This window comes from Pseudophryne corroboree, chromosome 6 (genome assembly GCF_028390025.1).
Source record: "Pseudophryne corroboree isolate aPseCor3 chromosome 6, aPseCor3.hap2, whole genome shotgun sequence".
In the NCBI taxonomy this organism is placed as follows: Eukaryota; Metazoa; Chordata; class Amphibia; order Anura; family Myobatrachidae; genus Pseudophryne; species Pseudophryne corroboree.
This window is the reverse complement of record NC_086449.1, coordinates 379,321,576-379,335,462: the sequence shown is the minus strand read 5'-3', so window position 1 is coordinate 379,335,462 and position 13,887 is coordinate 379,321,576. Positions and strand designations below refer to the sequence as shown.

The window sequence follows — 13,887 nt, the reverse complement described above, 5'->3', positions numbered from 1 at the left end:
CAGGGTTTTTTTTTTATTTTCTTTACTTCAAATTATCATTTGGTCAGAAGCTGGAGTTTTCCGAGTACTGAGTTCTCCTATATAATTTTTGTCAGTGGCATCTGCTTGCTGCTTGGTCCATCTCTGCCTGTGAGACTCACCTGTAGCCATGTTGTTTTGATTTAAAAATATATTACTACAGTAATAAAAAAGAAAAAATTAAAAAAACTGTGTACTTTATTCAAGGTAATGCATTAGGTAAATCTTAGTGCCAGGAAGATTAGGTAAGCATATAGACACTTGGGAAACAAGGGAACAATCTGCAAATTCCTAAAACAATTGCATCTTTTAAAATCCTACAGGTATGCCTTGCACCACACTTTAAGGTTTACTATGGGCAACAGGACATCATTTAAAACATTGACAGATATTAAAAACAAAGATTAAAGTATCATTTATGCAGAAATGTAAGCGTATGCTGCATTATGGTGGTGTCTGTTTATTTATGTAAAATGTTGCAGCTTTTAAATTACATTTTGGATAATTTTACTTGTTTGGATTTGGTAGTCTTACACACATTAAAACCTGCCCTTTAAAAAAATGTTTACACACCAACTTGAACACAAATAACAACCTTATTTGGCAGTGTGACAGATTTATATGTGATTAGAATAAACATGTAATGTGGGTTCAGACAATTGCTGTTTGCTGACTTTCATCTGAGCAGTATTTAACAAGTAATTGGCCAACAGATGAATGTGCTCTCCAATTAACTGCTAATTAGTGCATACACACTTGTAACAGTACTTCGCAAATGCAGAGTAACTTCAGACCTACTCGGCTGCTGCGTGAAGATTGCAACGGATTCCTATGTTAGTTTTAACAGCGACAATGTTTTTATGCGAAAAACACGCCTATTGCCAGTTGCATACTCCCACACTGTACGCCCACTTTCACGCCCATGTCGGACCATTGCGAAGTCTCGCCTCCGCCACGCCTCCGCCACGCCTCCGCCACTCCCCGTTTTCGTTTGTGAGTAACGTGTGTTTTTTTTAAAGTATTTTTGCACATCTGTCGTATCGTTGTGCTCGCGCATGCGTATTTACGCTTTTGCGCATGCGCGGTTAGTTAGGTTTTGTACATTTGCGATGAATCTCTGCGAACAACTCGGAATGAGGGCCTATATTCAAACTGAAATCTAAATTGCAGTGTAAAAATAAAGCAGCCAGTATTTACCCTGCACAGAAACAAAATAACCCACTCAAATCTTACACTCTCTCTGCTAACAAACTTGCTGCTGCGACCAACTCAGAATTACCCCCATGGTTCTTGTAGTCAAACCTCAATGTAATATTGCATAATGATCCTTTAGAATGTAAGCTTTCACGAGCAGGGTCCTCTTCCCTCATGTGCTTCTATGTCTCTTACTTCACCTCTCCCCTTTTCAATACTCCCTTTGATGGCATCAACTTCCTTAGTTTTCTGCAACCCTGATACTTATTTCAGTCCTGTTTACTAACGCCGAAATGTTTGTATACCCTGCACTTGTCCTATATTTCAATGAACTGTAAATCACTGTCTTCGTGTTTTGCTTATTTGTTTACTCTGTAACTGGGCGACGCGGATCCCATGTGGCGCCATATAAATAAAGAATAATGATAATAATAATTGTTATGGATGGCCTCTCCCTAGCTATTTGCAGCCTGCTTACCATCTCTTGCCTAATGCATCATTATCTGTCTATACTGCCTTTGAATATAACCGTTACCTCATCTTGCTGCTACCTCACTGTACAGGAGTACTAATGCTTTTATCAGTGACGTGAGGTTAATGGCTGTAGAGGCGTTGGCTAGTATCAAAGCCAGATTCCCAAACCTGTTATGACTTGGTGCAAATTTAAACTTATAAAACTGAGGGGAACCACAAAGGGATGATATCCGTCAGTTATAAATCTATTTTTTGTATCACCTTAATCCCTTATAATATTTTTATTTATATCGCATTCTATCTCCGAACCGGACTCAAAGCACTTTACAAACATCAACACAATGCTCAATAATATTGCATAGTAACACGGCAATACACAAGCCACAAGGCAATGAAATTGAAAACCTAGAACGCATAGCATAATGAAATATGATTCTTTGAGGCTCCTGCTTATACGGGTTGCACGTACCCAACTTATATGGAACTTAATGTGCATGCACACCCGTACACCGACCTGCCCTGGACTTGTCCCTTATTGTCATCAACTGTAAGTTGCTGTTTTCCGGTGTTGATTATTTGTTTATGCACTCTGTATTTGGGTGCTGTGGAACCCTTGTGGCACCATATAAAGGATAACGATCATAATCTAGCTACATGCGCACTTGGCCTATAACACCGCTACATATACCCTTGTACACGCTCTTCAAATTACATCACTCCCTAAAGGGACCCGAATCCCAGTTATGCCTATGGGAAGTGATCATCTTGCTCATTCTACGATGCGGCCAAACATGTGTGTGCTTGAACGTTGCCCATGTCTACCCATGTAGCTTGTTATATGAGATAAAAATACTTCCCAACCCCCTAAATTAAACCCCTATGTTTCCTTATGACTAACCTGATACATGTGACCCATCTTGACCTACATACGTGCCTACGCACGCATCCTTATAAGAAGCTGCTTACATGCCTGTTGTAAAAACATTTTTCTATTAACTAAAACCGTTTACGCACAATACCTGTATTTGCACGTATGCACATGCTTTATACACATATACATCTACACACGTTTCCAAATACACACCAGTGTATACAACTATATATACATGCGTCCATGCACATCCCTGCACGCCGCGTATATGACCACCCTCCCCCGCACCCGTAACCTATATACAAATGCATATCTACGTGTATACGTATAAAACGTATAAATGCCTCTATATGCACATATACACACACACATTGAGGAGTTGGCAGAGTGTGTGGGATTGATTCCTGCAGGGTAATGAATGTGGTGCCGTAGATGGGTGTGCTGGGAGCGATGCCCAGGAGCCAGTTGGGGGTCAGACAGGATGTTGCTAAAGGAGAGGAGGGGTGTCTAGTTGTAATGTTTGTGAGCCTGTGGGGGCTGGGATAGAGAGACACGTATGGTGGAAAGGTTGGGTGCTGCTGACCGTGAATCTTAGGCTGGGGCTTAGCAGGGTGTACTGTGCAGACAGGGCTCCGATGTATGATTGGGGAGGGGGGAAGAAGGCTATAGCTGCTGGGAGGGAGGGCTGCCTGCTGCTTGGTGTGGCTGTTGCGCCTGCGAACCCTTGCCTGTGCAATGTAAGTGATTGTGGTGGGGGGATGAGCGGGTTATAGTAGCAGCAGCGGCCCCAGGTTTGCGACCCTTCTGTTTCAAGCAGGAGTGCAGCAGTATGGTTTGGTTTGCGTGCTTTAATCGTTGTGGGGGGAGAGGGGGCTTGCTGTACGCTATGGGGGCCTGATATGCGGCAGGCAGTGAGGGCTGGTGCTTGATGTGGGACAGTAGTACATGCTGGCTGCTTGTTGAGGTGCTAGGATACGGCTACCATCGGGAAGGGCCGTGTAGGACTATGATGGCTGCAGCTGTACAGCTGCACGTGGTGCTCCTTAACTGCTGGCTGTGGGAGGGGGTTTGTTTTGCAGGAGAAATAAATTTGGGCTGGTGCTAGCTGGCCAGAGGGGTGGCTAGCGCGGTGGGCAGTAAATAAAGGCTGAGGTGGGGTTATGGGGTCTGTATTTACCCGCTCCGAGACTGATGTCCCGGAGCCCAATGCATCTGTCATTGCCGCTGGCCTCCGTAATCAGCTCCTCCCTGCGGGATCTCCTTTGCTGTCATCCCTCCACCGTAGCTCCATCCAGCTGCCGTCGTTAGGTCCATGTTGTTGTATGCGGGGCTTCTGAGGGGACTTATGTGTGAAAACAGGGAAAGAAGGCAATGCAAGACAGGGAGGAAAGAGTACAGAATGGAGCTAAGGGTGGAGAAAGGAGGAAAGAAGAAAATGGCTGCAGGACAAAGGGAGCATGTGCTGTGGAGCTGTGAGCTGTGTCAAATGCAGCAGGGTGAAACTCTTTGCTCCTGGTCCACACTTCTCCTTTGTCTGCCACTGCTAGCTCCTTCCAATTCCACACCCCCGACACCCCCACCCCTTCACCTCTGCTCCTTCCCTTATTCTGCTACGCTACCCGGAGCCCATCCTTACTGTTTATCCGCCACCGTGGCTATTCGCCACTCAGTTTCCTTTGCTATAGGTAGATCTAGACCCCAATATTTATTAGGTTGCTTACATGTGTAGGCATACCAGATCTAGTGCTATTTGTTAGTGCGGCGATGTACTTTAGTAAAATTGAGCTTTCGAAGAAATTGCTAAATTATTTATTTTTTTGGATATAAATCATTAGTTTGACCATAATTAGGTTGACAGTCAATAGTTTGACCCCATGTGGTCTAACACAGAAATGGTCGAAAAGGTCTACATGGTCGTTAGGACACATGAAAAGGTCGACATGGAAAATGGTCAACACAACTTTTTTATTGTGTTGTTTTCACCATCAAAGCACAGGGAACCCTAATTAGTGTACCACGTCTGCTTGCATGGCTCGCTTCCCAAACATAGGGCCTAATTCTGAGTTGATCGCAGCAGCAAATTTTTTAGCAGTTGGGCAAAACCATGGGCACTGCAGGGGGAGCAGATGTAACATGTGCAGAGAGAGATAGATTTGGGTGGGGTGTATTCAAATTGAAATCTAAATTACAGTGTAAAAATAAAGCAGCCATTATTTACCCTGCACAGAAACAAAATAACCCACCCAAATCTAACTCTCTCTGCAAATGTTATATCTGCCCCCCTGCAGTGCACATGGTTTTGCCCAGTTGCTATCAAAAATCCTGCTGCGATCAACTTGGAATTACCCCCATAGTCCATGTGGATGGTAAAATATAAAAAAGTTGAAAAATGAAGAAAGAAAAAACCTCTTACAAAGTTGTGTTGACCATATATGTGTCGTGTCATGTCAACTATTTGAACCTGTCAGCCATTTGTACCTGTCAACTCTAAGCACTATCGACCTTTGACATGTCGACCTTTTGACCATGACCTAATGCATGTTGACCATTAGTGGTCGACCTATAGTCTGGATAAAAATAAAAAATCTTTTACATGTATAATCATTAGGTTCGCTAAAGCACATTAACTTCTTCCCTAGAACAGCGACATATAGCTAATTGTTACATGTATTATAGTAATTTATGTGAATTCAAGTGTCAGTGATACCTAATAATGGTTTAACCTGTGAGGAAAAACTTCTATCTCTGTGGCATAAGGGGAATATTGAAAAGAAGAAGATATGTAAATTAAACTTATTCGCTTATTACAATACATTATTTATGTCTATTTTGTAAATAAGCGCACAAGCTCAACCACAACCAAAGGAACAAGGCTCAGATAAAAGGCTTATCATAGTAAACTGTATACTGTATACACATCATGATGAGATAACCAATTATTTCTTTTGCAGACCAATTTGGCCCAAAATATACATGTCCAGTGCCCGAATCACTCTTGGGCATGTTCATTTAGGTGCACGTGTCCAGTCTGTTCCAGATGCCAACATTTGCTATTCAAGCACATTTATGGTCAGCTTAATAGTAGAAATAAGATGAATATTACAAGCTATATCAATGCAGGGAGGCAGATGGGATGTGAGATTTCTCATCATAGTATCACTGGTGTCATAGCACCAGTGCTAGAGGTGCAAGACAGCTTCCACATGTGATACCATATCTACTTCTTGCACAAGAACAAACTGCAATATAACATCAGCTTCAAATAGTGTCAGCACAGCTACATAATTAATTGTATTTTTTTTACATAAATGAATAATTAACTGTAAATGTACATTTTATTCATATATAGGGGGACCGAGGTATGTCTGGTTTCAAAGGAGACAAGGTAAAAAGCTTATTGTACACTATTTTGTTCATTGTTGCTATTGTCTATAATTGCTTGGTGATAAGAAATAGGACTAGACACAAAAGGCGAAAATATTTTTGATAGAATTTAATCTAAGAGGAACTCTAGGATCTTAAAGGGGATGGTATCAATATCCTGGCAGTCACCATCCCGACCGTTAAAATGGCGATAGCAGCATTTCAACATTCAATATCCCGACGGATCCCAGTGAATATTTTAACCCTTATCCTATCCCTCATCCTAACCCTGACCCACCCCTCCTGCAGCCTAAACCAAACCCATCCCACCCGCAGCCTAACCCAAACCTGCCCCCCACACACAACCTAACCCAGCCCTCCTGCAGCCTAAACCAAACCCATCCCACCCACAGCCTAACCCAAACCTGCCCCCCACACACAACCTAACCCACCCCTCCTGCAGCCTAAACCAATCCCATCCCACCTGCAGCCTAACCCAAACCTGCTCCCCACACACAACCTAACCCACCCCTCCTGCAGCCTAAACCAAACCCATCCCACCCACAGCCTAACCCAAACCAGTCCACCACACACAACCTAACCCACCCCTCCTGCAGCCTAAACCAAACCCATCACACCCCACCCACAGCCTAACCAAAACCCGCTCCCCACACACAACCTAACCCACCCCATCTGCAGTTTAACCTAAACCCATCCCACCTGCAGGCTAACCCAAAACCGCCCCCCACACACAACCTAACCCACTTCTCTTGCAGTTTAACCTAAACCCATCCCACCCGCAGCCTAACCCTAGCCGCCGCCCCCCCACGCACACACACACACACACACACACACACGAAGCCTAACCCTAACTCTTCCACTAGTGCCTAGCCCTAACCCCAGTACTTACTATCAGGATTCTGACTTTTGGGATGTCGCTGTCGATATTCTGATAGTTGGGATGGTGACTGCTGGGATGTTAATTACATCCCCCTTAAAGCTGATAAAATAATATCACTCAAAGTGGGCCATACGTTAAATATGATGAGATTAGAGATTATGGAAGTTGCAGTGGAATTTTCATGTAAATTTTTCGTAAAGGCAGCTTCACAGAAGCAGTGGCGCAGAAAGGGGGTGGGGGTACTCTTTACTTGGGCCTGTCCCTCTACCCCTACCCTTCCTCGATGTAGACAGTGCCAGCATGGGGCCGGGAGACAGAGGACACTGCAGATACTTTATTTTTAAAGGAAGTGGACTGACCACATCTCCCTGCATTGGCCACGCCCCTCAGATTACTTGGGCAAGACACAGCTGTTGGCGACCCTGCACAGAAGTGCAAAATTCACAGGATTTTTGACTCACCGTGCTGTGGAATGTAACTTTCCTCAGTACTATATATATGTACATTCTTAATTTCACGGAATATATATGGCCTGATTCTGAGTTGCACGCACGACTGTCTGCGGACGGAATTGGCAGTGTGTAGCAAACTGGCCGACTTCAGCCTAATTTCCTACACCAAGAACAGGGCTGTTGAAAATGTGCACTAACAGAGATGATGGATACTTTCTAAATCAAATGAACAGGGGCAATTGAGTCGTACAGATGCGATGAAATCTGAATCAAGGTGTATGTTCACGTTTATTTCTAAACATGTAAGTCTCACTCAGGCCATAGTCTGTAAATTGGGCTGCAATAATGACTGTGTGAATGTGTTCTGCTCTGGTGTGGTTTAGGTAGGACTGGAGTAGAGAATTTTGCACAGAACAATGGGGGTCATTCCGAGTTGTTCGCTCGCAAGCTGCTTTCAGCAGCTTTGCACATGCTAAGCCGCCGCCTACTGGGAGTGAATCTTAGCTTATCAAAATTGTGAACGAAAGATTAGCAGAATTGCGAATAGACACTTCTTAGCAGTTTCTGAGTAGCTCCAGACTTACTCGGCATCTGCGATCAGTTCAGTGCTTGTCGTTCCTGGTTTGACGTCACAAACACACCCAGCGTTCGCCCAGGCACTCCTCCGTTTCTCCAGCCACTCCCGCGTTTTTCCCAGAAACGGTAGCGTTTTTTCGCACACACCCATAAAACGGCCTGTTTCCGCCAAGAAACACCCACTTCCTGTCAATCATATTACGATCACCAGAACGAAGAAAAAACCTCGTAATGCCGTGAGTAAAATACCTAACTGCATAGCAAATTTACTTGGCGCAGTCGCACTGCGGACATTGCGCATGCGCATTAGCGACTAATCGCTCCGTTGCGAGAAAAAAATACCGAACGAACAACTCGGAATGACCCCCAATAAGCCGTATCCTACTTGAGAAATGATGCTCCTAAATGAAGGATGAAGCCAGTTGGCTAAAGATGGAGAGACAAGTTGTTAACAGAAAAGAAGAAACAAAAATGGAACTATACAGTACAATAACTGTTTCCTGATGATTATTTTTGAATAATAATATACTTAGGTAGACAAAGTAATATAATTTAAAAGTAAGTACATTGATAAAACCTGAATAATAGATTGTGATGGTGTTCATATTCCCATATTCTGGGTTATAGCAAGGAAGGTTATGATCCTCTGTCCAAACTGCATAGCAACAGTAACCATGAGTCACTTTATCTAATCCTATATGCATCATTGGTTCTATTTCCTTTACACAGGGCGACCCCATGACTATATTTGGAACTCCAGGCTATAAAGGAAGTAAAGGGGGATCGGTAAGCTATAAATGCATTATTGCATACTAAATATAACCTCTCTCAATTCTTAGTTTGTCAACTCAGTTTTACAAATTATTAAAGTGTATATAAGATATACTTCTATGTCACAACCTGCAAAAATGGAAATAACATTTTAATTTATAATAGTAATGTTGCAAATGTTCAACAGAGGAATTGTCACATTGATTGGCACTGCTGCATCACAAGACAGCCTTATTTGCGAGGAGTTTGTATGTACCCCCTTTCAGTGGCGGAACTAGCGAGCGGTGGGCCCAGGTGCGACAAAATGCTTTGGGCCCCCCCTTCCTCATCCCATCCAAGTCCACCCCCTCACCCCTGGGGAGGATCTGGTGAGGGAGACCTGCTCAGGGACAGAGAAATGGATACCTGGCAACAATGCCGTAACTAGACATTTTAGCGCTGTGTGCAAGAAATGGCATCGGAGACCCCCCTCTATGTAAAACAGGGGCAGTGCGCGCCGTAGGCGCGTGCAAAAAATATAGTGGCGTGGCTTCGTGGGGAAGGAGTGTGGCCACAAAATAATACCAATTCATATAACAGTGCACAGTAGTCTCCATTATTCAAATTACGCCGCACAGTAGCACCACTACACCAGGTAGAGCCCCTTTTACACCTTACAGCGGACAGATTCCCCTTTTTACTAGTGATGAGCGGGTTCGGTTCCTCGGAAACCGAACCCCCCCGAACTTCACCCATTTTACACGGGTCTGAGGCATACTCGGATTCTCCCGTATGGCTCGGTTAATCCGAGCGCGCCCGAACGTCATCATCCCGCTGTCGGATTCTCGCGAGATTCGGATTCTATATAAGCAGCCGCGCGTCGTCGCCATTTTCACTCGTGCTTCGGAAATGTTAGGGAGAGGACGTGGCTGGCGTCCTCTCCGTTTATTGTTAATGCAAATATTTGTGCTTGCTTATTGCTTAATTGTGGGGACTGGGGAGCAGCTGTATAATATAGGAGGAGTACAGTGCAGAGTTTTGCTGATCAGTGACCACCAGTTTTATCTGTTCTCTGCCTGAAAAAAACGCTCCTTATCTGTGCTCAGTGTGCTGCATATATCTGTGCTCACACTGCTTAATTGTGGGGACTGGGGAGCAGCTGTATTATATAGGAGGAGTACAGTGCAGAGTTTTGCTGACAGTGACCACCAGTATACGCTGTCTGCCTGAAAAACACTCCATATCTGTGCTCAGTGTGCTGCATATATCTGTGCTCACACTGCTTTATTGTTGGGACTGGGGACCACCAGTATATTATATAGGAGGAGTACAGTGCAGAGTTTTGCTGACCAGTGACCACCAGTATATGTTGTCTGCCTGAAAAACACTCCATATCTGTGCTGCATTGTAGTACATACTGTAGTAGGAGTACAGTGCATAATTTTGCTGACCACCAGTATATAATATATAGGAGTACGGTACAGAAGGCCACTGCTGTACCTACCTCTGTGTCGTCAAGTATACTATCCATCCATACCTGTGGTGCATTTAAGTTTTGCACAGTTTGCTGACCACCAGTATATAATATATAGCATTACGGTACAGTAGGCCACTGCTGTACCTACCTCTGTGTCGTCAAGTATACTATCCATCCATACCTGTGGTGCATTTAAGTTTTGCACAGTTTGCTGACCACCAGTATATAATATATAGCATTACGGTACAGTAGGCCACTGCTGTACCTACCTCTGTGTCGTCAAGTATACTATCCATCCATACCTGTGGTGCATTTCAGTTGTGCGCAGTATATATAGTAGTAGGCCATTGCTATTGATACTGGCATATAATTCCACACATTAAAAAATGGAGAACAAAAATGTGGAGGTTAAAATAGGGAAAGATCAAGATCCACTTCCACCTCATGCTGAAGCTGCTGCCACTAGTCATGGCCGAGACGATGAAATGCCATCAACGTCGTCTGCCAAGGCCGATGCCCAATGTCATAGTAGAGAGCATGTAAAATCCAAAAAACAAAAGTTCAGTAAAATGACCCAAAAATCAAAATTGAAAGCGTCTGATGAGAAGCGTAAACTTGCCAATATGCCATTTACGACACGGAGTGGCAAGGAACGGCTGAGGCCCTGGCCTATGTTCAAGGCCTTGTGGTTCAGATTCACATGAGGATGGAAGCACTCATCCTCTCGCTAGAAAAATGAAAAGACTTAAGCTGGCAAAAGCACAGCAAAGAACTGTGCGTTCTTCAAAATCACAAATCCCCAAGGAGAGTCCAATTGTGTCGGTTGCGATGCCTGACCTTCCCAACACTGGACGGGAAGAGCTTGCGCCTTCCACCATTTGCACGCCCCCTGCAAGTGCTGGAAGGAGCACCCGCAGTCCAGTTCCTGATAGTCAAATTGAAGATGTCAGTGTTGAAGTACACCAGGATGAGGATATGGGTGTTGCTGGCGCTGGGGAGGAAATTGACAAGGAGGATTCTGATGGTGAGGTGGTTTGTTTAAGTCAGGCACCCGGGGAGACACCTGTTGTCCGTGGGACGAATATGGCCATTGACATGCCTGGTCAAAATACAAAAAAAATCAGCTCTTCGGTGTGGAATTATTTCAACAGAAATGCGGACAACTGGTGTCAAGCCGTGTGTTGCCTTTATCAAGCTGTAATAAGTAGGAGTTAGGATGTTAACCACCTAGGAACATCCTCCCTTATACGTCACCTGGACCGCATTCATCAGAAGTCAGTGACAAGTTCAAAAACTTTGGATGACAGCGGAAGCAGTCCACTGACCACTAAATCCCTTCCTCTTGTAACCAAGCTCCTGCAAACCACACCACCAACTCCCTCAGTGTCAATTTCCACCTTACACAGGAAAGCCAATAGTCCTGCAGGCCATGTCACTGGCAAGTCTGACGAGTCCTCTCCTGCCTGGGATTCCTCCGATGCATCCTTGAGTGTAACGCCTACTGCTGCTGGCGCTGCTGTTGTTGCTGCTGGGAGTCGATAGTCATCCCAGAGGGGAAGTCGGAAGACCACTTGTACTACTTCCAGTAAGCAATTGACTGTCCAACAGTCCTTTGCGAGGAAGATGAAATATCACAGCAGTCATCCTGCTGCAAAGCGGATAACTCAGGTCTTGTCAGCCTGGGTGGTGAGAAACGTGGTTCCGGTATCCACCGTTAATTCAGAGGCAACTAGAGACTTGATTGAGGTACTGTGTCCCCGGTACCAAATACCATCTAGGTTCCATTTCTCTAGGCAGGCGATACCGAAAATGTACACAGACGTCAGAAAAAGAGTCACCAGTGTCCAAAAAAATGCAGTTGTACCCAATGTCCATTTAACCACGGACATGTGGACAAGTGGAGCAGCGCAGACTCAGGACTATATGACTGTGACAGCCCACTGGGTAGATGTATTGCCTCCCGCAGCAAGAACAGCAGTGGCGGCACCAGTAGCAGCATCTCGCAAACGCCAACTCGTTCCTAGGCAGGCTACGCTTTGTATCACCGCTTTCCATAAGAGGCACACAGCTGACAACCTCTTACGGAAACTGAGGAACATCATCGCAGAATGGCTTACCCCAATTGGACTCTCCTGGGGATTTGTGACATCGGACAACGCCAGCAATATTGTGTGTGCATTACATCTGGGCAAATTCCAGCACGTCCCATGTTTTGCACATACATTGAATTTGGTGGTGCAGAATTATTTAAAAAACGACAGGGGCGTGCAAGAGATGCTGTCGGTGGCCCAAAGTATTGCGGGCCACTTTCGGCATTCAGCCACCGCGTGCCGAAGACTGGAGCACCACCAAACAGTCCTGAACCTGCCCTGCCATCATCTGAAGCAAGAGGTGGTAACGAGGTGGAATTCAACCCTCTATATGCTTCATAGGATGGAGGAGCAGCAAAAGGCCATTCAAGCCTATACATCTGCCCACGATATAGGCAAAGGAGGGGGAATGCACCTGACTCAAGCGCAGTGGAGAATGATTTCAACGTTGTGCAAGGTTCTGCAACCCTTTGAACTTGCCACACGTGAAGTCAGTTCAGACACTGCCAGCCTGAGTCAGGTCATTCCCCTCATCAGGCTTTTTCAGAAGAAGCTGGAGACATTGAAGGAGGAGCTAAAACAGAGCGTTTCCGCTAGGCATGTGGGACTTGTGGATGGAGCCCTTAATTCGCTTAACCAGGATTCACGGGTGGTCAATCTGTTGAAATCAGAGCACTACATTTTGGCCACCGTGCTCGATCCTAGATTTAAAACCTACGTTGTATCTCTCTTTCCGGCAGACACAAGTCTGCAGAGGTTCAAAGACCTGCTGGTGAGAAAATTGTCAAGTCAAGCGGAACGTGACCCGTCAACAGCTCCTCCTTCACATTCTCCCGCAACTGGGGGTGCGAGGAAAAGGCTAAGAATTCCGAGCCCACCCGCTGGCGGTGATGCAGGGCAGTCTGGAGCGAGTGCTGACATCTGGTCTGGACTGAAGGACCTGGCAACGATTACTGACATGTCGTCTACTGTCACTGCATATGATTCTGTCTCCATTGAAAGAATGGTGGAGGATTATATGAGTGACCGCATCCAAGTAGGCACGTCAGACAGTCCGTACGTATACTGGCAGGAAAAAGAGGCAATTTGGAGGCCCTTGCACAAACTGGCTGTATTTTACCTAAGTTGCCCACCCTCCAGTGTGTACTCCGAAAGAGTGTTCAGTGCATCCGCTCACCTTGTCAGCAATCGGCGTACGAGGTTACTTCCAGAAAATGTGGAGAAGATGATGTTCATCAAAATGAATTATAATCAATACCTCCGTGGAGACATTCACCAGCAATTGCCTCCAGAAAGTACACAGGGACCTGAGATGGTGGATTCCAGTGGGGACGAATTAATAATCTGTGAGGAGGGGGATGTACACAGTGAAAGGGGTGAGGAATCGGAGGATGATGATGAGGTGGACATCTTGCCTCTGTAGAGCCAGTTTGTGCAAGGAGAGATTGATTGCTTCTTTTTTGGTGGGGGCCCAAACCAACCAGTCATTTCAGTCACAGTCGTGTGGCAGACCCTGTCGCTGAAATTATGGGTTCGTTAAAGTGTGCATGTCCTGTTATTACAACATAAGGGTGGGTGGGAGGGACCAAGGACAATTCCATGTTGCACCTCTTTTTTCTTTCATTTTTCTTTGCATCATGTGCTGTTTGGGGACAATTTTTTTGAAGTGCCATCCTGCCTGACACTGCAGTGCCACTCCTAGATGGGCCAGGTGTTTGTGT

At 45.2% G+C, this 13,887-nt stretch overlaps 1 protein-coding gene across 1 annotated transcript in view; it reads left to right on the top strand.

Moving 5' to 3' along the window:
• The window catches only part of LOC134934577 (collagen alpha-1(VII) chain-like), an 817,258-nt gene that overhangs the window by 498,506 nt on the left and 304,865 nt on the right, over positions 1–13,887 (top strand). Inside the window, exons 84-85 of the mRNA XM_063929986.1 lie at positions 5,907–5,942; positions 8,579–8,635. Of these exons, the coding sequence (XP_063786056.1) occupies positions 5,907–5,942; positions 8,579–8,635 (93 nt within the window). The remainder of the gene's footprint in view (positions 1–5,906; positions 5,943–8,578; positions 8,636–13,887) is intronic.